At 40.3% G+C, this 26,127-nt stretch overlaps 1 protein-coding gene and 1 long non-coding RNA gene across 5 annotated transcripts in view; both read left to right on the plus strand.

Annotated features, from left to right (window-relative positions):
• Positions 1-47: 47 nt before the first annotated feature.
• LOC110502806 lies at positions 48-7,217 on the plus strand. 3 transcript variants are annotated; one of them, XR_005039202.1, is made up of 8 exons: positions 62-168; positions 776-878; positions 1,329-1,395; positions 2,269-2,316; positions 4,156-4,420; positions 4,559-4,715; positions 5,246-5,381; positions 5,559-7,217. It is a non-coding gene; the product is annotated as an uncharacterized LOC110502806 (long non-coding RNA). The 3 variants fall into 3 exon arrangements; XR_002470380.2 differs by having other exon boundaries at positions 4,156-4,715; XR_002470379.2 differs by lacking the exon at positions 776-878 and having other exon boundaries at positions 48-168; positions 4,156-4,715.
• A 5,513-nt stretch (positions 7,218-12,730) lies between these two features.
• The window catches only part of LOC110503119 (vinculin), a 77,882-nt gene continuing 64,485 nt past the window's right edge, over positions 12,731-26,127 (plus strand). For both annotated transcript variants that reach the window (XM_036960508.1, XM_036960509.1), the window contains exon 1: positions 12,731-13,130. In XM_036960508.1, coding sequence (XP_036816403.1) covers positions 12,963-13,130 — 168 coding nt within the window. In that variant the 5' untranslated portion in view covers positions 12,731-12,962. The remainder of the gene's footprint in view (positions 13,131-26,127) is intronic.

Here is a 26,127-nt window from a genome sequence, read left to right on the forward strand (position 1 = left end):
TCCTCGTGGATAGTCTCCCTCATCCGTCACATCCTCCTCCAGTTGTCCTGAGCCTTCGCGACGCACAGTCTGGAGGAATTGAACTAAGCAGAATCCAGGCATGGCGACTTCCGGGATAAAAATTTACATATTTGTTTTAGTTCACATCTTTAATGTGAATTGACTGAGGTAGTTCCTTGACAATTTACCTAAACACCTGACGAATCAGCTCATCTACAGCCAGCGACCTGTAACAGCATGTACGAATAACAGGCCTACGAATTATAAATTATAAATAATTAATTACATGTGGTTTACCTTTCCTCGATAACAACACTGCACAATGTAGACTAATTATTAGCAATACATTTTGATAGACTGATACTTAAAATGCAAACTTATATTTAATACGATGCAGTCAATAGTTTATGTGGTTGCTGGTTAGCTGTGTTTTATGCTGGTTAGCTGTGTTTTATTCCTTCTCATAATGGCTTTGCTTATTAGTAGTACAACAGGGACTCTCAGTGGCATCCACGGGTACAATTGTAAAATACATGAGGTGCCCATTTATTCAGAGAACTATCAACTCTGCCCTATGGCTGCGGGAAATTATTTTGTGGCGAGGGTGCTGTCCATGGGTGGGGGGTTTGATTTTCCCTATCAAAGAAGATCAGGTACATCAAGCTCAATCAAGCTCTTTGCCACCGAAAATGCAACAAAAACAAATCAAGTATATCTTCATCACATGTACTCAGAGCTTATCACTCTCTTGTTTTTCATTCGTTACTGTTTCTAGGTGACTTCTGCTTTCCCTGTGACACCTCATTCCCCTCACTGTCTGTTAGAACCCATATTCTGCCTATGCGCAGATGATTATGGTGGCAAATACTGTGAGTTAGGTAAGGAACTATCTAAATTCAGGGGCGCAACTTTCACTGGGGATGGTAAAGAGGGACGGAGGGGGAGGCAATTTTTGTCCGCAATGATCTCTGTCAGGATCGTAGGTCCTATGGAGCACAGGTGAATTTTGCAGTGTATTCAATGAATGATACAGGGTTTAATCCTGAATTGATGAGTAGACCAACAGTACCGCAGTTTAAACTTAAAGCTACAGTCTGGGATCTGGGAATAATGGTAATTTCAGTTATTGAACCATTGATTATATTCTTGCATAATCAAATCAAATGTATTTATATAGCCCTTCTTACAACAGCTGATATTTCAAAGTGCTGTACAGAAACCCAGCCTAAAACCCCAAACAGCAAGCAATGCAGGTGTATAAGCGCCTGAACCACCTATATAATGTATAAATGTACACCAAGGTAATTCTTTGTCATGCCTCAATTTAGGCGGATTCGATGGTGACAGGGGCCTCAACAGGGTCATGCAGCCAGGGAAGACCAGTCTGTGACAGAGGTGAGGTGAAGTTTTGCAGACACAACACTTTATTCTCTCTGTCCAGCAAACACTGGACAAGCCAGATGTTATTTTAAGGCAGTCTGACAAACCTCCAAAGATGATTTCCAAACTGTATCAAGGGTTGATAGAGGCTTTTCCCAATGTGTGAGAAAGACCTGTGAGACTTTATTGATAATGATGAATGGATCCAGATATGTTAAAATGCCCAGTCATGTTCACAGAATCTCAGACATAAAAGACCATCCATAGAACGTACCTAATGCCAGTGAAACTGAATATCATGCACTCAGAAGTTGTATTCTGCTGGAGGTGTAAAGCACAAAAGGGGACATATTTGCATATGTTGTGGTCTTGTGAAGGCTGGCTGAATTCTGACAAAGAGTATGTACTTTTATCTAAGTATGTCTACAGGTTCTCCCTTCTCCCTGTTTTTGTTTGCTTGAAAAGGCTGATACTGGAGACTGTTATCAGAAGAAACTGTGTAACCTAGAATTTATAGTGGCAAATAAATGCATTGCCATTCATTGCAAGGTTGGTTATCCTCCCACAATGTTTGGAAGAAATGTCAAGTTATGTACAGTATCACTAGATTTTGTTTTAAGATTAAGGGTATACTGTGCAACTTTGAAAAGGTCTGTCTGGATGCCTTATATGGAATACTGTACAACAAAGGGAGTCTGTATTGAACACATGCCTACGTCAGAGGAGACATCTGTTTAGGCAATCACTTGCTACTGGGCTGCTCAGTCCTGGCCGTGTGGGTCTGGTGTACTGTGGTCACTCTGGCCTTGGTCTAACACACCTGAAAACAATGAATGTTTCACTAAGATCCTAAAGCTGAGTCGGGTGTGTTGGGTTGGGGCGTTACAGGGCCATGGATCCCTAGGGGCAGGATGTGGTGACCCAGCTATATTGTGTGTAAGTAAAAATAACTCTATAGTACTATTAGGCCTATGATATTTGTATTTGTATTTATTAGGGATCCCCATTCCTAGGGTCCAAACATATTAAAGCACTTACGTTACATATACAACAAAATATAAAAAAGTACATCATATAACCTTATTACACCACTACATATCTACAGTACAACATTTTTAATATCACCATACAACAATGTCACAATGTATGCGTATATGAATTATATGGAGGTTGTACTGTTGTACTGTTTCTGTGTGTTAATGTGTACAGTATGTGTGTTTTCCAAACCTTTCTATGCAGTGCATTCAGAAAGTATTCAGACCCCTTGACTTTTTCCACATTTTGTTACGTTAGAGCCTTATTCTAAAATGGATGAAAAAAATATATACTCATCTACACACAATACCCCATAAAGACACAGCGAAAATAGTTTTTTAGAATTTCTTGCAAATATATTACAAGTCAAAAACATAAATACCTTATTTACACAAGTATTCAGAGCCTTTGCTATGAGACTCGAAATTGAGCTCAGGTGCATTAAGTAGATATTTTGACCCCTACTCTTGTCCACGGTGGTCTGCGAACCCACAACCTTCTCGCCCGCAGCCCTGTGTGCTATAAAAATTCCTGTGAGAATGCTTACAGGATAAAGATCCGTTTCTAAAACTGCAGATCTAGGGCTCTGGTCTGTCCAAGAAGTGAGAGTAAATGGTAGAAATGTTCACTGCTATCCAACTTATGTTTTAATTATTATGTTGGGTATAGGGGAGGGTCACTTTTATTTCAAGCATTCAAGGGAGGGTTTAGGCAAAATATATTTTCCTGAAGGGAGGGCCATCCATTTTCCTTTCAGAGAGGTCCGATTTTGTAACCCTTATTATAAATAATCTTCACTTCCTAAACTAAAACTCATAAAGAACTACCTAAGAAGCATTAGTCTCTCGGTCTGATATGCGCTTTTGAACACCTTAGTAAGCTCCACTCTTCGTGCTGGTGCCGTCGTAGCCTTGACCACAGTATTTGTTCACCTATATCCCTTTCTCATTCCTGAAGCCCAGGAAACAAACACTTCGCTTCCTAGAACATATGGAAATGAAAAAGGTTCATATGAGTGACTTTTTAGAGGTTTACTGTCAAATTTATTTATTAAATTAAAGAAAATAGACATTGATGACAGGCGCATGGGCCCCCAAGCCTTGCAGGGGCTGCAGGGGTTTCCGGTACGCCAGTTCTCAGGCCCTGGTGTAACCTCAAATCCCAGCGATAAAGCCTTGCATTACGCCTGGGAAGAAACGCTTCAATTGTGGCCTAGATGGGGGCGAACCCACCTGATGAAGGCATTTTTCATAATTTGAAATTAACTAATCACACAAATACGAGGTGTCTTCAAAATACTATGCATATTATGCATAAAACTGACTAAATAGAATCATCATTTTATGGGGTATATTGATTAGCCAAATGGCACAATTTACCCAAAGCAACCATTTTAACTATATTAGCCCACGCAGCTATGAGGATGCACTTTCATGCTAGGTTTAGGACCTCGTATTGTAGTTTATAGAGATGTACAAAACAATCTTAAAATGGTCTACTTTGGTTTCAAGCATCATGAAACCTATAACACAATAAATTCATTTGACTTTGTGATAATCTGTTTTTTGGACCTAACTTGCTTACCACTTTTTCCATGTGGTTTCTTCCTTCACAGACTGCACGAAGTGATGACCTCTTCCTAAATATTTGGTCACATGATTCATTTTGTGTATGGTTTGCTAGAAACAAGGGGGGGCTCAACTAACCCTTTGGCACAACTTATCTCACTCTCCCCTACAGTATGAACACGGTTTTCCTTGTAATGCTGAGAGATTGACAGAGACACAGAGGAGAACGAACTCGTAAAAGCACAGCCTCCTTCATTATCGACGCATCGTGGCGATAACATCAAAGCGGATTCCCAGACTCTGGAGTCAGCCAGAGGCTGTCGCTTCAGCCAGGCAATAAAACATTCCTAGCCTGGTTCCAAATTTGTTTGTGCTGTCTTGCCAACTCCTCTGGTCATTGGAGGGACCCACCAGGCTATTAAATTCTAATCTCACTGGTATTGATTTTTTTGTTTGTATGCTGTGTGAAGGTCAAGAGTAAAACGTTAGTGCATGTGTCATGGGACTTGAGACTCTAATCATAATAATGTGGATCGGAGTGGTTAATTTATGTTTCCCATACAACCCTACTGAAGCTAAAGGCTATAGATGGTCAGTGTGCAGAGGAGAGCAGCTCTGTGAGGACTGTCTGTCTACCCCAGGCACGCCAGGCCATTGACACGAGATCCTGCTGTGAGATAGCTGTTTACAGCAAAGAGAAGGATCGTCTACAACATACAGAACCAGGGCAAGGTATTCATAAAGTATCTCAGAGAGGAGTGCTGATCTAAGATTCAGGGGCTATATGCCTTATTGTCCATTATCTTACAGAGAAGAGAAATGTGTCTTTGTGCTCACAACCCAATGGGCTAGAAGCAATGGGTCAGCCACAGTGCAGCACTTGAAGGTGGTTAAGTGCCATGCACAAGGGCACACAATGGCACAAGATTTTCCCATCTGAGTTGGGATTTGAACTGGCAACCAGCCATTCTCCAGTTGCATGGCCTGCTTCTCTAACTTCTCAGCTACCTGCCACCCCAGAATAGGGGTTGATCTACGATCAGGTCCTTCCTGTCCATTTATTATAATCTAAAAGGCAACTGAGTCTGAGACACTTTTTAAATACGACCCAGACCTCTAAATGTATCAAACAATCACTTGATATCTATTCCCATTCCCTTCCAATGATAATTTCACTAGTTTTCATGCCAATGCAATATTTATACTTTTCCTTACCTGTTGAGTGCTTTGTTATACAGCATGTGTGTCCTCTCTTCATTAAGGTTTATGGTACAATTCACAGTACCAGGAGGCAAAGGTGAATGTTTTGGCCCATGAGTACTAAGGAAACATGAGCACAGAAAACATGTTATGTGCTGGAAAACCGGACTGGAGTCAAGATGCGTGCGTGCGTGCAAGGTATGACACGCAGGAGTGACTTGAGATTACCATTTTTATTCAGCAGTTAATATGTATTTGGAAAATAATGGCCTTCAAAGTTATTGAAAACACAGACATGTAAAGACGATATCAGGACAGTCTTTCTCCATGATAAATATTCTGTATATTACTATAGTATTCTTCTTTTCTCCACAGGGTGATTCGAGAGGGCCCATGGTGTGTGAAGTGGACAATTGGATGTTCCTCTTTGGAATCGTCAGTTGGGGCGAGGGGTGTTCTAGAGCATTACGACCAGACCTGTACACAACAGTGACCAAGTACTACAAGTGGATAGAAGAGAATAGTCCTATCCTCCCTTGCGTCAGGGTCCATGTACCCACAGAAATTACCGCCTTAGACTCGTAATATGATGTATATCATGTTGTATAATTGTACATATAGGAATATAAGTATTTTAACTCCTGACGTTTAAACATAATATTTCATTTTTATTCTATGTCTTTGCAAACAGGGCGACAATAAAGCATTTTTATATTACTCACAATCCAAGGTTTTTCCAAAATGGTCCAACTTCCAACCTTGAAAATATACTGTAGCAAATCTGTGAAGATCTCCTTCCAGTGACTCACCAGTGACAGCTTGTTTTATGGTTATCCCCCTATACAACATGCATCCCTCACCGCCCACACAACCACACCACCCAGGAGCCTCGACCTAGTCATGCCTCTGGAATCTCTCTTGATCAGGGCTCAACCTTAAACCACAAGGCTTCAGATCTTTTACCCAATGGTCATGTAAACGTAATTAAGGTTAGACTTGCCTTTCAAATTAGTAATCTGGATGAATGGAATACTTCATACCTCCAATTACGCTGGAAGGCCTGTTGGCGACTGATGATTAATGTGGGTTTGTAGGAGTCAGTCAGTTGATGGTCTCGTCCACCAGTCGGCTCTCTTTCTGTTGAACCCATACTTATGTGGTAGCAATTAGCCCGTGGACGAGGTTAGTCAGTTAATGGCAAAACATGTAGCCTATGTTTTTGAAATCCTTCAGTGTTATTAGTGCCTGATGAGAGTCTTGAGTTTTTCAACAAATTTCTGTCCATAAAAGGAGACAGTGTTGAATTGCAGCTGTTGAAAGATACATTCCTTCTCTATTGGCAAGAAATATTATCTGTGACTGAATCTTCATCTTACTTTGTCACCCTTGTTCACACCATTAATTACAAGCCCCATAAACACATTAACAATACAATAGTTGTTTTAGGTTATGAACCTAATGTCACGCTCTGACCTTAGAGATCCTTTTTATTCTCTATTTTGGTTAGGTCAGGGTGTAACTAGGGTGGGTAGTCTAGTTTTTTAATTTCTATGTTGGCCTGGTATTGATCCCAATCAGAGGCAGCTGTCTATCGTTGTCTCTGATTGGGGATCATATTTAGGCAGCCTTTTCCCACTGGGTTTTTGTGGGATCTTGTTTATGTATTGTTGCTTGTGAGCACGCCATAGCGTCACGTTCCTTTCTTCTGTACTGTTTTGGTGAGTTTCTTAAATTAAACAAGTGGAACGCTACGCACGCTGTCCCTTGGTCCATTCAATATAATGTTTGTGACACCTAACATATAACTTTATTACAAATGTGTGATATATGTCCACATAACTCACTCACTGCATATATACGTACACTTTCCTCCTTATGTATTTGGACAGTGAAAATAAAATGTTTCATTTGTTTCTATACTCCAGCATTTTGGATTTGAGTTCAAATGTTTCATGTGAGGAGACAGTACAGAATGTCAAATATCTGTTTTACATTATTACAAATGTACTTAGTGAATTAAAGTACTCAAAAGTTTTGTCTTTTGTCCGATATTCCTTGCACATAGCATGTTTTGTTGTTGCCTCTGTTACTTTCTCAATCATCACCATTCATGATTCATTCATTAATTTTCTTAATCATGGTATTATCAGGTCTCCACCGAACTAGGTAAATCCGCTTTTAGTTTTAAAGCACCTCATTGCTGGAACCAACTACAAAATGCATTTCAGTTGGATGTTCTGGTGCAGCACGGGCAATTACAAATATTGATTGGGGACCTTCTTATTGAAGAATGTAATTGTTTTTCTTGAATATTTGTGATGTATTTTTTTTATTTTTTTATTTTATTTTGAAATAGTGTGTATATATATATATATATGCAGGTCTCCCCTGTGAAAAAGACCCTGGTCTCAATGGTGACTACCTGCTTAAATAAAATAAACACATTTTTTAGATGTGTTCATAAACATCTTATCTACTCACTTAGAAAGAAAATTAATCCAGTCATCGTTCACCATTAAGTTCCTATTGGGCAAACATAACCCAAAACAAACTTTAAATGCGTCCAATTATTTGTTAGAGTCACAAGCATGATGTAGTCATTGTGTGCTAGGAGTATGGGATCAAATGTGTGTGTGTGTGTGTGTGCCGTGTACAGATGTAGGATCTTAATTTGATCACTCTTTTGTTGCTGCAAATTTTCTACACAGCAGAAAATGCTAAAGTTAGAAGCCTTTATTTTGCCTTGATGAAAAATGTATAATCCATGTAATAATTAACATTTCCTGTTGCTGCAGGATTATTTTCCTGCGGTATAAAACTGTCTCAAATTAACATCCCACATCTGTACTGTGTGTGTGTGCGTGCGTGCATGTGTCAGTGTGTGTGAGTTAGTGGACTTGACACGCATCGCATGGATTAGTGGAAGCCCCCTCACATGAAGCCACTAGGAGCGCCACTGCAGCTGGCCCTGACCCACAGTGTTATTTTTGTTTTGACGGCTAGCTATGAGACTATGTCATAGAGGGTTGGGAAAGAAGGGGTATAGTAGAACTTATCAGCCACGGCAAGAATTAGACTTAGAGCTGGGGTCCCCACGGTTACGGTAACCTCCGGTACCTCGTCCGGTTCTGTATTTCACCAGAAAACTTGAGATGGGATGAGTAACAAACATGAACCAAATCCAATTTTAAAGACATGCAGTGATACATACAGAGATATCATATCATGCCAACTCTGTACAGTGCCAAGTATACAAAGGTGATTTTAGTTTAGTTAAGGTAGGTTGGATAGTTGAGGTCAAATGACACATTGGTTTCACTTATGAAGCTCTTAAGATTTACATTTCATATAAAACAGCATTTGAAAGTCCTGTAGTCATTTTCCAGTATAACAATTTCCTCAATTATTTGAACCTGTTGTATTTACTACATTTCACCACTAGAGGGTGTCAGGTGTTAACTATCTATAGCATCGCAGGGCCTTTGTACAGAGTAGTGCTGTTGATGCATAACTGAACCGAGGGTTCAAAATAGTATTTTCTCTCAAAGCGCCTAAAGAATACTTTCAGCAATATCAGAACAATTACTACTACATAAAATGATAGCATGGCATCATAGGAGCACATTATGGATTTGTTTACTTCACAATAATTATAAAAATAACAATGGAATGTGCGAACACTTAACACTTAACCTCTATGGGATCAGTGTTGGATCCTTATTAAGTGTGCCACCATTACACTTTGAGGAAGAACTAAATACAAACTACCAACAATTCTATTTCAGTTTTGTGTGGACAGACAGTATCATTAAATTATTCTATCAGACATAGAGCGTAAGAAGGCGACCAGGGGCTGTGTCTCAAATTGCACCCTATTCCTTACAATCCCACAGTCCCCTGGTCAAAAGTAGTGCACTACATAGGGAAAAGGGTGCCATTTGGAACGCATCCCAGACCACCCATCTTGACCGGCAGGCAGCCCCACGTGCATTCCAGACTGTACACAGGGGAGGGCCCTGGGAGCAACCCGAGACTTCAGAGAACTACAGCCTGCTGCCTTCCCTTTGATTTCTATATCTAGAACGGACTCTTCTGTTTGGTTATCCTCTGAAGGCATGGATTTTTAGAGAGAGGGAAGGGCCTTCTTGTGTACTGTCATTGAGGCCTATTCTATGGCATTATTCTATAGCATCTTCTTGGGCCTTTTGGGTTATCACGTTATTATGGATCCATCTAAGTAAGAGTGGTATTATGGAAAGATACTGCAAAAATTGTGAACTGCAGTTGCTTGCAACTCAAATAAATGGTATAAGACTAAACAACAGAACTATATCATCCGATTTTCAGGCATTCTAAAATAAGGGAAATAGGCCTAGGCTACAGAGCCTGAATGTGCTTTTCAGTATTTACAAACACCACTCTGCTTCCTTAAAAAAATACTAATTTGGGTCGGTGAAATTAGGAATAGGTGATTATGAGGTAAGAGCATCTGAAATGGACTGCATTGAGCTATATGGCAGTAACCCTGGAGTGAGTAGTGATTATGTGGTGTTAGTGTGGTGTGCTACTAGGGATGCAGTGCACTCTTTAACCCCATGTATTTACACTACATGGAACTAACTGCATGCTGAGTGTGTACTTCAAAGACGTGTCAGGCATCCAAGCCTAAATGAGAGATTAAAAAACCTTGAAGAAGATTATATTAAACCTTGTATATTTCAGGATCTTATATTTAATCATCTTTGGTATAGGCCAGGGTTAGGTTTTTGGAACTCAGTTTGGGTCTCAACTTACTGTTGAGAGTTAGAATAGTAGAATACACGAGGTGCATTTTCAAATGTTTGTTGTCCATTAGCAGTTTTTCTCTTATGTCTGTCACTCAATTAGCCCATGTAAATGTATATGTTAGTATAACGGCTAGCTATCTCAACTTGTAGAAATCATGTTAAAATTACCAACCTGAGGGCCCCCGTAATATGATATCTCACTCAGATATCATATTAAAATGGCAAACATTTGTCTCCACCCATGCATGACAAAATGTGTAGAATTACAGAAAATTTGCTGTAAAACTGGTCATCTTTCTCTCTCCCCTGGCAAAATGAGTAGAATTGTATGAAATTAGTTATAAAATTGCAACATTTTCTCTATGCCCCATGGAAAAATGTGTAGTATCGCAGGAAAATTAACTCTAAAATATTGTTTCTCTCCGCTGTCAAGAAGGGGGGCTGCTAAAATGTTTTGCTCATAAGGAGTGTGAGTCAGGGGGTTTGGAAAGTGCCTGATGGATAGCTGTGAATCTAAGCTTTCCATTGTTATGTGATTAAAGGGTATAAGTGAGCAACAACTTGTTGTATACTAACATTATTTGTGACAGTGTAAAATCCCTATGGGAAAAATGTATGGGACGGAGGGATGAACGAAAGAGTGATAACACAGAGAAAGCTACGATTGCTGCACTGCTACCACACATTTTACAACTTTAGTGACATAGTGTTCAAGAAAATATCTATGAGACATTGTCACCCCAAGTGAGCCCGAAGGCCCAAAAATCGGAGTTACCCATCCTTGGTATAGGCACTAGTGGTGTAAAGTACTTAAGTTAAAATACTTTAATGCTTTTTAGGGGTATCTTTACTTTACTTTACTGTTTATATTTTTTACAACTTATACTTTTACTTCACTATATTCCTAAAAAAATAATGTAGTTTTTATTCCATACATTTTTCCTGACACCCAGAAGAACTAGTTATATTTTGAATGCTTAGAAGGACAGGAAAATGGTCCAGTTCATGCACTTATCAAGAGAACATCCCTGGCCCTCTACTGCCACTGATCTGATGGACTCACTAAACACAAATGCTTTGTTTGTAAATGATGCCTGAGTGTTGGAGTATGCCCCTGGCTATTCGTAAATAAATTAAAATATATATATATATATATATATATATATAAAATGCTGCCTTTTGGTTTGAAATGGTTTATACTTTTACTTTTGATACTTAAGTATATTTTAGCAATTACATTTACTTTTGAAATTTAAGTATATTTAAAACCAAATACTTGTAGACTTTCACTCAAGTAATATTTTACTGGGTGACTTTCACTTTTACTTGAGTCATTTTCTATTAACGTATCTGTACTTTTACTCAAGTATGACAATTGGGTACTTTTTCCACCACTGATAGGCACCAAAACACTGCAAGATAGAAACAGAAACAGAGCATGAGAGCAGCAGCTGCAGGTTCATCAATCCCTTGAATGTTTACATGATGTCTCAAACAGAGCAACTTCCTTGATTCTTTATTTTTAAGACTCTTCCTTTTTAGGAAGTAGGCTGCTGCCTTGCAGCCTCCTCTTGGGAATCTGTGTGAATTCCTTTGCTGGTTTGGCTGGCAGTGGATTTTCAACCCTCCAGTATTGTTATTTAATGTTGTAAAGGGGAGATGGAATTTGAAAAATGTGTTATGCTACACTCAAGTTGCCAGAACGAGAATAAATAATTTTGATCTGAGTTCGAAGCTTATGCAAAAGTACACATGGTTGACACTATACTTCAGTAGGGAAATTGTTTTCCTACATTTACATAATTTAGCAGATGCCCTTATCGAGAGCAATTAGGATTAAGTGCCTTGGCCAACCAACAGATTGTTCACCTAGTTGGCTCGGGGGATCCAAACTGGCAACCTTTCGGTTACTGGCCCAACGGTCATAACCGCCTGCTAAAGTCTGAAAGTGAAAACAATGTGATGAACTTGTTGGAGGTTGATCCCATTTCACAGGATACAGAACTTGAAAAACTCATAGGATCAACTGTGATTATGTGGATGTAGGAAGAAAATCTCTGAATACACTGTGATCAATTGTTGCTGGCAGTGGATAGGACCCATACTTGAATTTGGGCTCATTAAATCAAACCTTGGGATGGATTTAGCCTATTCAGTTTAGGTCTTATGACTGTCCTGTTAGACAAACATGTTACCTATAAGGATTCAAATTAGTTGTAGGTTACCGGTATGCTTAAATATGATTTGAATTACTTAATCACTGTAGTCTTTCAGGTAATGTGTTATGATAACTATGCAGAAGGCTAATGGAATATTTATCGAATCAATATCTGGGAATTTTATTCACCTAATCAAACCTAATTTTTATTTGGGATATTCTAACTTTCTATTCTATGCTAAAATTATATTATACTTTACAATTGTTCATTCTACCTTTATATAGAAACTGCACAGAGCAGGTACAGCCTACATCCCAAAGCAACTAGACTATATTTCAGTCCCTTCTGCCAGCAATTTGTCACTAGAATTTACACTGTCTATGTCCTTACTGGTTGGAATTTGCTCCTCTCAACAGAAGACGCACATTTCCCTTTTTAGGGCATGATAATGTATTACGTAATTTTGGGAGAACTCGAGCAAACGCGAATGTGTGGAATAGGCGGGGGCAAATCGGGAAAGATTGGCATCCACTTGCGCCAATCGCGTTGGCGGTCACATTATGCTATTTATCTTATTGGTCGGAGGGTGGACATTACGTTCATTATGGTAAAGGTTGCAATTACTTTTCGCGAGGTACGGTTGGGGATTCTCACGTTGATGGTTGCAAGGGGAGTAGTTCGTGTTCCTAGAGAGTGAAACTGTTCTAGGGAAGGAAAGTGTTGGAGTAACCAAATTATATTTCATAAAGGCGCAAACAAGAGAGGGAAGTTTTGAAACACATAACGGGTCTGCCTTCTTCTCTTGGATAGGAGAGCTGACTTAAATTTTCATCATGCCGGTTTTTCACACAAAGACGATAGAAAGTATCCTAGAGCCGGTGGCTCAGCAGATATCCCACCTGGTGATAATGCACGAAGAAGGTGAGGTGGACGGGAAAGCTATCCCGGATCTCACCGGACCCGTGGCTGCAGTGCAGGCGGCTGTCAGCAACCTGGTCCGGGTAAGTGAACAGTCCACACAATACGCTGGCGTAGGGTTGTTTACCTGTTGCTTGCTGTCTGTGTAGTGCTACATTGTACCAGCCCGCCGCGATTCGAGTCAATTGTCATTTTATGTGAGAAGTTACGGCTGTGGTTACTTTGTTTCTTTTCATCGCTATATCGGTTGGCAACGTAATGCTTTTAGAACCCGAGAGTTTTAGCTACAATGTATATATTACATTTAGTTGAAGTTCCCTTTCACTTGGGTCGTAGGGCAGTGACGCCCTTTTCCCCTTGAGAATATGCTCTGGGCCTGTCCCCCGGAGCTATGTATAAATCCCCCCGTTGATTTATACGCTATTCTTATGCCAGAGTATTTCAATTGAAAAACAATTGTTAACTGTCATCAACTCAAGTGTTCTCTAAACAATTATTGATATCTTCAGCAGAATTTGTATTGTAGCCTTTTGTAAATGCCAACATTTAATTGCATGGGACCACATTGTTTCCTACTCAATTTTGTGCCAGTAGATGTTTTTTATGAGAATTAATGGAAGTGATGCCGTTATAGTGTAGGCTATTTGACTGGTAAAGGCAACCCCAGTGTATGACAGAGTAATAAGCATTTCTTCACCATATGATCTGCTAATGACAGACAAATCTGTTAGTTAATCTTCTTCACGTTTGGCTCTGAATATAGCCTATGTATACTGTTTGTTTGCATTTTACTATGAGACACTGGGCATATGGTTGTAAAAATAGGCAAAAAAAATTCACACAGTATAAGTGTTCTTAACAGTTTGGAATGTAATTAACTACAGTCTGAGCTGTGACTTAGTTGGACAAGTGTAAATCAAATCAAAAGCAGTTAAAACCCCAGTGGGAGTGGAAGTGTGCTCCACCCAACAACTTCCAACAGTGGGTGACTGACTGAACTCCATGGCAGCCAGCAAGCAAGCTAGACCCACAGTCTATGTCCTTATTTGTTAAATGGCAGTTTAGTACAGAATGCAATAGCAATCCAATGGTTTCCTCCCTAATACCGATATTAAGAAGTAGTTGTCTTCTGCAGTCTAAACGTGACCATATTACACAGGACATGACCAATGGGCAAATTATCCATAATGGCATTTCCTCTTATTTACAAGAGCATAGCTGAGATTATCACTTTCTAAGCGAGGAAGCTAACAAAAAAAGAAAAAGGTGTAATTATCAGTGTCCTCACAGAAATGGTGGTTTCCAAAAAAAGGGAATAAATTAATATTTCATCCAAGTACTGTAGCATCTTAGCTACTCAAAGGTGCTCGTATAAGCAGGATGATCCAGGCACGCTGTATTCAATTTCAGTATTAGACTCAGTCTTTATTATCAGATTGCTAAACAACCAGAAGTTGTAAAACATAAGTACATTTCACAATACATTTCTCACACTAATACTAGGCTGTATGACATTTACTGTAAGTTAGGCCTATTTCTGCATCACTCTGTGAAGCTAGGAGTCCTTGGCAGTTGTCTGGAGTATACATTTGGACAATTAGACTGGCATCTCCTAGCCTCTCCTCCCAGCAAAGTGATACTCAGTGTAGGAGTATTGGAGGTAGAGTGTCGTTTACTTGTAGGACTCACCCTGGACTGGCCAGGCCAGGCTGGCAGTTAAAGGGAAACTTCACCGCTCAACATTATTTGGGGTGTTTTTCCAGTCTCCCTACATAATCATGAGTGCTGAGAGGGTATTTCAGACATAATTATTCACTATAGTTATATTTCATTTTTATTTTTTTTGCACTGGGAGAGCTCAACCAATGATATCATTGCTTGATTTGAGCCTGCTGTCTAAATAAATGCAGTCATGTTTTGTAGCAATTATTGTGTCCTTTGGGTTTGCGTAGTCACGCTAGCAGCAAGTAGATATGGTTGCCATTGTTCAATTAGAGCCATTGGACTTGTCTCTACAATGTTGCAATCTGCCAGGACATTGCAGGATATTCAGGTTGACAAATTTTCCCTGGCTTTGTAAAAAATTACAGTCTGAAGGGATCCCTACTTCCTTGTTCAGACCCTCGAAGGCAGGATTTCCAAAACAGGGGCGGTACTGGTTTACAGGTTCATGGAAGCCATGTTGCCATGCACTGTCCAGCTGAGATTGCTAAATAATTAGCTACAATGGCTGTTTCTAATTCCTCTTTCCAAGAAGAGCTGGACGACAAAACATTTTTTGATCAAATCAAATTTGATTGATTACATACACATGGTTAGCAGATGTTAATGCAAGTGTAGTGAAATGCTTGTGCTTCTAGTTCTGACAGTGCTGTAATATCGAAACAAGTAATCTAACAATTCCCCAACAACTACCTAATACACACAAGTCTAAAGGAATGAATAAGAATATGTACATACAAATATATGGATGAGTGATTGCCGAGCTGCATAGGCAAGATGCAATAGATGGTATAAGATACAGTATTAGAGGTTGACCGATTAATTGGAATGGCCGATTAATTAGGGCTGATTTCAAGTTTTCATAACAATCGGTAATCATCATTTTTGGATACCGATCATGGCTAATTACATTGCACCACGAGGAGACTGCGTGGCAGGCTAACTACCTGTTATGCAAGTGCAGCAAGGAGCCACGGTAAGGTGCTAGCTAGCATTAAACAATAAATCTTAACATAATCACTAGTTAACTACACATGGTTGATAGTTTATCTAGCTTGTCCTGCGTTGCATATAATCGATGCGGTGCCTGTTAATTTATCATTGAATCATAGCCTACTTCACCAAACAGGTGATTTAACAAGCTCATTCGTGAAAAAAGCACTGCCGTTGCACCAATGTGTATATAACCATAAACAAACTCCTTTCTTAAAATCAATACTCAAGTATATATTTTTAAACCTGCATATTTAGTAAATATTGCCTGCTAACATGAATTTCTTTTAACTAGGGAAATTGTGTCACTACTCTTGCGTTCTGTGCAACAGAGTCAGGGTATATGCAGCAGTTTGGGCTGCCTGGCTCGTTGCGAACTGTGTGAAGACTATTTCTTCCTAACAAAGACTGCCAACTTCGCCAAACGGTGGATGATTTAACAAAAGCGCATTTGCGAAAAATAAACCATAAACACCAATGCCTTTCTTAAAATCAATACACAGTAGTATATTTTTTAAAACTTGCATATTTAGTTAAAATAAATCTGGGTTAGCAGGCAATATTAAACTAGGGAAATTGTCACTTCTCTTGCGTTCATTGCATGCAGAGTCAGGGTATACGCAACAGTTTGGGCCGCCTGGCTCGTTGCGAACTAATTTGCCAGAATTTTACATAATTATGACATAACATTGAAGGTTGTGCAATGTAACAGGAATATTTAGACTTATGGATGCCACCCGTTAGATAAAATATGGAACGGTTCTGTCACGGTTGTCGTAAGAACGGGACCAAGGAGCAGCGGATATTGATTTCCACATATTTATTCCAAAGCCAAAAACAAATAAATCAAATACACGAACAACGGAACGTGACTACGTGGTGCACATGCACAAACACAAAATAATATCCCACAAACACAGGTGGAGAAATAGCTACTTAAATAAGACAAATAGCTACTTAAATATGATCCCTAATTAGAGACAACGATTACCAGCTGCCTCTAATTGGGAATCATACGAAACACCTACATAGAAAAATAAACTAGAACACAACATAGAAATAATAAACTAGAATACCCCTAGTCACGCCCTGACCTACTACACCATAGATAAACAATGGCTCTCTATGGTCAGGGCGTGACAGGTTCCGTATTTCACTGAAAGAATAAACATTTTGTTTTAGAAATGATAGTTTCCGGATTTGACCATATTAATGACCTAAGGCTCATATATCTGTGTGTTATTAGATTATAATTACGTCTATGATTTGATAGAGCAGTCTGACTGAGCGGTGGTAGGCAGCAGCAGGCTCGTAAGCATTCTTTAAAACTGTAACGGTCGTTGGCGGTGGAAGAAAGTGAGGACCAATGTGCAGCGTGGGAAGTGTCCATATTTTTAATAACGTAATAGAACACTAAACAAAAACAACAAAGTGAACGAACGAAACAGTTCTGTCTGGTGCAGATACAAACACTCAAAAGAAAACAATCACCCCCCACCACACAGGTGGGAAAAGGCTACCTAAGTATGATTCTCAATCAGAGACAACTAACGACACCTGCCTCTGATTGAGAACCATACCAGGCCAAACACAAAAACACCACATAGAAAAAGAACAAATTGATCAGAAATACAGTGTAGACATTGTTAAAATTGTAAATTACTATTGTAGCTAGACAACCCATAGACAACCCACCCAACTAACGCCCTGACCATACTAAAACAAAGACCTAACAAAAGAACTAAGGTCAGAACGTGACACAAACAGCACTTTACTGCTTTTGCCAGCAGCTCTTCGCTGTACTTCAAGCATTGCACTGTTTATGACTTCAAGCCTATCAACTCCCAGGCTGGCAATATTAAAGTACCTTTTAGAACATCCAATAGTCAAAGGTATATGAAATACAAATGGCATAGAGAGAAATAGTCCTATAATAACTACAACCTAAAACTTCTTACCTGGGTGTCAGGCGTGTGCGTACTTGTGGTGAAGTCAGGTGCAGGTGGCAGAGAATTGTGAACAGGCGCACACTTTATTTTGGCAGGAGAAAGATTACAGACTGCAGCTGTGTCAAAAACCTCCAGCCAACAATGTAAAGTGTAAAGCGTGCAAAAACAGTCACAAAACATGAATGTTTAACAATTCAAACAAGCTTCGTGAAATAACACGGAAATAACAACCGCCAGCCTGGAGCGTTACAAAAACACGTAACACACAAACAATATCACACAAAAACATGAGGGGGAACAGAGGAATAAATACATTCAGTGTAATTGGGGAATGTAAATCAGATGTGCAAAACAAGACAATACAAATGGATGAATGAAAAATGGAGCGGCGATGGCTAGAAAGCCGGTGACGTCGCCCGCCGAACGCCACCCGAACAAGGAGAGGAGCCGACTTCGGCGAAAGTCGTGACACTGGGAATATTGAAGACTCATGTTGAAAGGAACCGCCAGCTTTCATATGTTCTCATGTTCTGAGCAAGGAACTGAAACGTTAGCTTTTTTACATGGAACATATTGCGCTTTTACTTTCTTCTCCAACACTTTGTTTTTGCATTATTTAAACCAAATTGAACATGTTTCAATATTTATTTGAGACTAAATAGATTTTATTGATGTATTATATTAAGTTAAAATAAAAGTGTTCATTGTTCATTCAGTATTGTTGTAATTGTCATCAATACAAATATATATATAAAAATTGTCAGATTAATTGGTATCGGCTGTTTTTGGTCCTCCAATAATCGGTATCGGCGTTAAAAAATCAATCGGTCAACCTCTATACAGTATATACACTACATTTCAAAAGTTTGGTGTCACTTAGAATGTCCTTGTTTTTGAAAGAAAAGAAGAAAAAAAAATGTGTCTATTAAAATAACAACAAATTGATCAGAAATACAGTGTAGACATTGTTAAAATTGTAAATTACTATTGTAGCTGGAAGCAGCAGATAAAAAAAAAAATGTTTGAATATCTACAAAGGTGTACAGAGGCCCACTATCCGCAACCATCACTCCTGTGTTCCAATGGAATGTTGTGTTAGCTAACCCAAGTTTATAATTTTAAAAGGCTAATTGATCATTAGAAAACCCTTTTGCAATTATGTTAGCACAGCTGAAAAGTGTTGTTCTGATTAAAGAAGCAAGAAAACTGTCCTTCTTTAGACAAGGTGAGTATCTGGAGCATCAGCATTTGTGGGTTCGATTACAGGCTCAAAATGGCCAGAAACAAATAACTCTTCTGAAACTCTTGTTCTGAGAAAAGAAGGCTATTCCATGCAGGAAATTGCCAAGAAACTGAAGGTCTTGTACAACGCTGTGTACTACTCCCTTCACAAAACAGAGCAAACTGGCTCTAACCAGAATAGAAAGAGGAGTGGGAAGCCCCGGTGCACAACTGAGCAAGAGGACAAGTATATTAGAGTATCTAGTTTGAGAAACAGATGCCTCACAAGTCCTCAACTGGCAGTTTCATTAAATAGTACCCGCAAAACACCAGTCTCAATGTCAACAGTGAAGAGGAGACTCCGGGATGCTGGCCTTCTAGGCAGAGTTGCAAAGAAAAAGCCATATCTCAGACTGGCCAATAAAAAGAAAAGATTAAGATGGGCAAAAGAACACAGACACTGGATAGAGGAACCATGACTAGAAGGCCAGCATCCCGGAGTCACCTGTTCACCTTGTTTTTTGAGTGCTCTATCTTCTTAGCTCTTTATTCCATGATCTTCTTTGTGTGTCAGAAACAGAAATGTTGAATTCTAAGCACAATTCTGGCCATATGCCTTGGGTGGTTGTGTAGAAGAAATCAGCCATGATGGCCTGAATGCATCCCTAAAGAAAGACACGTCCCACTATAAATAAGAGTAAGTAGCCTGGCATTTGAGCCTTGGCTTGTGCATGCCGGGATGACTCATTTCCCACTATAGCAAGTGTTATTTAGGCAGGCATACTAGTCAGCAGGCATAGTTTTGAGATGACTAAAAGGGTGATTTTCAAACGAAGCCTGCTGTACTTAATCATTTCTGCAGTTCCTTTTTATGGTCTTTTAAGAAGTGCCATTGACGTTCTACTCAGTCACAGGGTCTTGGCACAGACTGGGAACTGAATGTTTGTCAGCCTGCTTATACAGCCAAGTCTCTCCAAGGCAAGGTCTGAAGACTGGAGACTTCATGCACAATTAAACAAACCTTCAGCACTGTGGTGTAGATGGTGCTTAACTGTACTTTGATTGGCCTTGCTAAGTCCTGGGCTAAGGGAAGGGAGCACTGCTGCTACTTTGCTCTTTTGGGATTTGCATTATGACACAGCTTTGATGCGTAGCTACACATCTTTACTCAACAAATAACTACATAATAAAGTATTTTATGTTAAGATATGGATTTAGCCTTTTTTGCCATCTAACTAATTGATTCAGAGGAACCGCCGCTTCCCAAATAGAACTCTATTCCTTATATAGTGCACTACTCTTGACCGGAGCCCTATTGGGAATAGGGAATAGGGTGCCATTTTGGCCTCTGTTTTTCTCATTGATCACATGAAGATGGGCTTTTGAGAATAGGTGGAAGGAGAGGTGAGATGAGAGGCAGGGTGAGGTATAGTGAGAATGGAAGTGCAGTTAGTCAAGTCAGGAAGCCTTGGATAAAGGCTGTGGATCTGAATCCACCAGCAGTAGTAGTCCAGTGCTGCAACAACAGCTGTTTAGTACAACATAGGAAGGGAGGGAAATAAATCAACTTCAACTCTGCTGGGCACTGATGAGCTATCCTCCCACCCTTCCCTCCTCCCCAGCGATGATACATTGCTGGCCCTAAAGACCACAACAGCCATGGGGAAATAGTGTGTAGTCAGATGTGTCAGGAAACCACCAGAGGTTTTGTGTTCCATCGAGCCACCTCAGCTGCTGTGGTTGTGTGGTGTAAGCTGCATCCCAAATGGCACCCTTTATCCTATATACAGGGCATTCGGAAAGTTTTCAGACCCCTTGACATTTCCACATTTTGTTATGTTACAGCATTATTCAAAAATGTATTTAAAAAAAATCCTCATCAATATACACAATACCCCATAATTCATTAAAAGTTAACTGAAATATCACATTTACATAAGTATTCAGACCCTAAACTCAGTACTTTGTTGAAGCACAGTTGGCAGTGATTACAGCCGAGTCTTCTAGGGTATGACACTGCAAGCTTGGCACACCTGTATTTGGGGAGTTTCTCCCATTCTTCTCTGGAGATGCTCTCAAGTTTTGTCAGGTTAGATGGGGAGCGTCGCTGCACAGCTATTTTAAGGTCTCTCCAGAGATGTTTGATCGGATTCAAGTCCGGGCTCTGGCTGGACCACTCAAGGACATTCAGAGACTGGTCCTGAAGCCACTCCTGCATTGTCTTGGCTTTGTGCTTAGGTTCGTTGTCCTGTTGAAAGGTGAACCTTCATCCCAGTCTGAGGCCCTGAGCACTCTGGAGCAGGTTTTCATCAAGGCCCTCTCTGTACTTTGCTCCATTCCTCATTCCTAACTAGTCTCCTAGTCCCTACCTCTGAAAAACATCCCCACAGCATGATGCTGCCACCACCATGCTTCACCGTAGGTATGGTGTCAGTTTTAATTTTTTTATTTTTATAAATTGGCTAAAATGTCTAAACCTGTTTTTTCTTTGTCATTATGAGGTATTGTGTGTCGATTGTTAAGGATTTTAACGTAACAAAATGTGTAAAAAGGGAAGGGTTCTCAATACTTTCTGAATGCACTGTTGTGTACTACTTTTGACCAGGGCCCATAGGGCTCTGCTCAAAGATAGTGCTCTATGTAGGGAATAGGGTGCCATTTGGGACGCAAACGTGGTGTACGGTGTGGCTGTCAGTGTCACCTCAGGGGTTTGAAAATAAAAAGATTGAAAAGATTACTCTTAAGACTCGGATGGTAAATTCATGCTAGAAAACGTATGCTTATGTTGGCCGGAAGTTGTTCTCAATGAATTATGACCAAAAATATCTGCTCAATGAATCTTGTGAAAGCTTATGAATAGGAATATTGTCATGAGAAAGACTCATGATAGACTATTACTCTGTATCATGAGAGATGGCCAAGAAGTGTGTCTGATGCATGCTTCCTTGCTGTATGGTTTCTTTTGGCGCACAGGCCTAGTGAGGCATTTGATTTGTGTCTGTCACCACCTTGGCTACACTCTGTGCACTTCCTGAACTATATTAATAACCCCTGCTTGACGTGACTAGACAGTTGCGGGATAAACCTACACTATATATAAAAAGGTGTGTGGACAACCCTTTCAAATGTGTGGATTCGGCTATTTCTGCCACACCCGTTGCTGACAGGTGTATAAAATCAAGCACACAGCCATGCGATCTTCATAGACAAACTTTGGCACTAGGAAGAGCTCAGTGACTTTCAAAGTTGATGATATTACTAGTGTATCTAGCGTGTCCTGCGTTGCATATAATCGATGCGGTGCGTATTCGCGAAAAAGGACTGTCCTTGTTCCAACGTGTACCTAACCATAAACATCAATGCCTTTCTTAAAATCAATACACAGAAGTATATATTTTTAAACCTGCATATTTAGCTAAAGGAAATCCAGGTTAGCAGGCAATATTAACCAGGTGAAATTGTGTCACTTCTCTTGCGTTCTTTGCAAGCAGAGTCAAATCAAATCAAATTTATTTATATAGCCCTTCGTACATCAGCTGATATCTCAAAGTGCTGTACAGAAACCCAGCCTAAAACCCCAAACAGCAAGCAATGCAGGTGTAGAAGCACGGTGGCTAGGAAAAACTCCCTAGAAAGGCCAAAACCTAGGAAGAAACCTAGAGAGGAACCAGGCTATGTGGGGTGGCCAGTCCTCTTCTGGCTGTGCCGGGTGGAGATTATAACAGAACATGGCCAAGATGTTCAAATGTTCATAAATGACCAGCATGGTCAAATAATAATAATCACAGGCAGAACAGTTGAAACTGGAGCAGCAGCACGGCCAGGTGGTCTGGGGACAGCAAGGAGTCATCATGTCAGGTAGTCCTGAGGCATGGTCCTAGGGCTCAGGTCCTTCGAGAGAGAGAAAGAAAGAGAGAAAGAGAGAATTAGAGAGAGCACACTTAAATTCACACAGGACACCGAATAGGACAGGAGAAGTACTCCAGATATAACAAACTGACCCTAGCCCCCCGACACAAACTACTGCAGCATAAATACTGGAGGCTGAGACAGGAGGGGTCAGGAGACACTGTGGCCCCATCCGAGGACACCCCCGGACAGGGCCAAACAGGAAGGATATAGTCAGTGTATATGCAACAGTTTGGGCCACCTAATTTGCCAGAATTTTACGTAATAATGACATAACATTGAAGGTTGTGCAATGTAACAGGAATATTTAGACTTATGGATGCCACCCATTAGATAAAATACGGACCGGTTCCGAATTTCACTGAGAGAATAAACGTCTTGTTTTCGAGATGATAGTTTCCGGTTTTCGACCATTTAATGACCTAAGGCTCATATTTCTGTGTGTTATCATGTTTTAACTAAGTCTATGATTTGATAGCGCAGTCTGACTGAGCGATGGTAGGCACCAGCAGGCTCGTAAGCATTCATTCAAACAGCAATTTTGTGTGTTTGCCAGCAGCTGTTTATGACTTCAAGCCTATCAACTCCCGATATTAGGCTCGTGTAACCGATGTGAAATGGCTAGCTAGTTAGCGGGGTGCGCGCTAATAGCGTTTCAAACGTCACTCGCTCTGAGACTTGGAGTGGTTGTTCCCCTTGCACTGCAAGGGCTGCGGCTTTTGTGGAGCAATGGGTAACGCTGCTTCGAGGGTGGCTGTTGACGATGTGTTCCTGGTTCGAGCCCAGGGAGTAGCGAGGAGAGGGACGGAAGCTATAATGTTACACTGGCAATACTAAAGTGCCTATAAGAATATCCAATAGTCAAAGGTTAATGAAATACAAATGGTATAGAGAAAAATAGTCCTATAATTCCTAACTACAACCTAAAACTTCTTACCTGGGAATATTGAAGACTCATGTTAAAAGGAACCACCAGCTTTCATATGTTCTCATGTTCTGAGCAAGGAACTTAAACGTTAGCTTTCTTACATGGCACATATTGCACTTTTACTTTCTGCTCCAACACTTTGTTTTTGCATTATTTAAACCAAATTGAACATGGTTCATTATTTATTTGAGGCTAAATTGATTTTATTGATGTATTATATTAAGTTAAAATAAGTGTTAATTCATTATCATTGTAATTGTCATTATTACAAATAAATAAATAAAAATCGTCCGATTAATCGGTAGCGGCTTTTTTTTGGGTCCTCCAATAATCGGTATCGGTATCGGCATGGAAAAATCATAATCGGTCGACCTCTAATGACAACAACATGGTACTGTAGAAACACATGGCAGCAGCACAACAGGGTAGCAGCACAAAACATGGTACAAACATTATTGGGCACAGACAACAGCACAAAGGGTAAGAAGGTAGAGACAACAATACATTATGCGAAGCAGCCACAACTGTTAGTAAGAGTGTCCACGATTGAGTCTTTGAATGAAGAGATTGAGATAAAACTGTCTAGTTTGAGTGTTTGTTGCAGCTCGTTCCAGTCGCTAGCTGCAGTGAACTTAAAGGACGAGCGACCCAGGGATGTGTGTGCTTTGGAGAACTTTATCAGAATGTGACTGGCAGAATGGGTGCTCTATGTGGAGGATGAGGGCTGCAGTAGATATCTCAGATAGGGGGGAGTTAGACCTTAGAGGGTTTTTATAAATAAGCATCAACCAATGGGACTTGCAACGGGTATACAGAGATGACCAGTTTACAGAGGAGTATAGAGTGCAGTAATGTGTCCTATAAGGAGCATTGGTGGCAAATCTGATGTTCGAATGGTAAAGAACATCTAGCCGCTCGAGAGCACACTTACCTGCCGATCTATAGATTACGTCTCCGTAATCTAGCATGTGTAGGATGGTCATCTGAATCAGGATTAGTTTGGCAGCTGTGGTGAAAGAGGAGCGATTATGACAGAGGAAACCAAGTCTAGATTTAACCTTAGCCTGCAGCTTTGATATGTGCTGAGAGGACAGTGTACTGTCTAACCATACTCCCAAGTATTTGTATGAGGTGACTACATCAAGCTCTAAATCCTCAGAGGTAGTAATCACACCGGTGGGGAGGGGGGCATTCTTCTTACCAAACCACATTACCTTTGTTTTGAAGGTGTTCAAGACAAGGTTAAGGGCAGAGAAAGCTTGTTGGGACACTAATAAAGATTTGTTGAAGAGCGTTAAACACAAAATCCGGGGAAGGGCCAGCTGAGTATGACTATCATCTGCTTATACAGTAAATGGACGAGAGAGTATCCTATTGCTTGAGCTATGTTGATATAAATTGTGAAGAGCGTGGGTTCTAGGATCAAACATTGGAGTACTCCCTTGGTGACAGGCAGTAGCTAAGACAGCAGATGTTCTGACATTACACACTCTCTTTGAGAGAGGTAGTTAGAAAATAAGGTAAAAGACCACTCAGAGACACTAATACTCCTTATTCGGCCCACAAGAATGGAATGGTCTACCGTATCAAGTCAATAAAAAGTACATTAAAAAAGCAGCAGAACATTGCTTAGAATCAAGGGCAATGGTGACATCATTATCACTATTTATTTTAGTGTTTTAATTGTATTTTTTTACCAAATATTCTTTTTCTCCACAATTTTGTGGTATCCAATTGGGAGTTAGTCTTGTCCCATCGCTGCAACTCCCATACAGACTCGGGAGAGGCGAAGATCAAGAGCAGTGCATCCTCCGAAACACGACCCAGCTAAACCGCACTGCTTCTTACCACAATGCCTGCTTAACCCAGAAGTCAGCTGCACCAATATGTCGGAGGTGCCTGGCCGGCCACAGGAGTCGCTAGAGCGCGATGGGACAAGCCGGCCGGCCAAACCATCCCCTAACCCGAACAATGCTAGGCCAATTGTGTGTCGCACCTTGTGTCTCCCAGTTACGGCCGGCTGCAACAGAGCCTGGACTCGAACCAAGATCTCTAGTGGCACAGCTAGCACTGCGATGCAGTGCCTTAGACCACTGTGCCACTCAGGAGGCCATTGAGGACCTTTAAGGATGCAGTGACACATCCATAACCTGAGTGGAAACCAGATTGCATACCAGAGAGAATACTATGGACATCAAGAAAGCCAGTCAGTTGATTATTGACAAGTTTTTCCAACACTTTTGATAAACAGGGCAAAATATAATTTGGCCTATAACAGTTAGGATCATGTTGATCTCTCCCTTTTAAATAAAGGATGCACCTTGGCTGCCTTCCAAACAATGGGAACCTCCTCAGAGA

The sequence above is a fragment of the Oncorhynchus mykiss genome, chromosome 23 (genome assembly GCF_013265735.2).
Source record: "Oncorhynchus mykiss isolate Arlee chromosome 23, USDA_OmykA_1.1, whole genome shotgun sequence".
Lineage (NCBI taxonomy): Eukaryota > Metazoa > Chordata > Actinopteri > Salmoniformes > Salmonidae > Oncorhynchus > Oncorhynchus mykiss.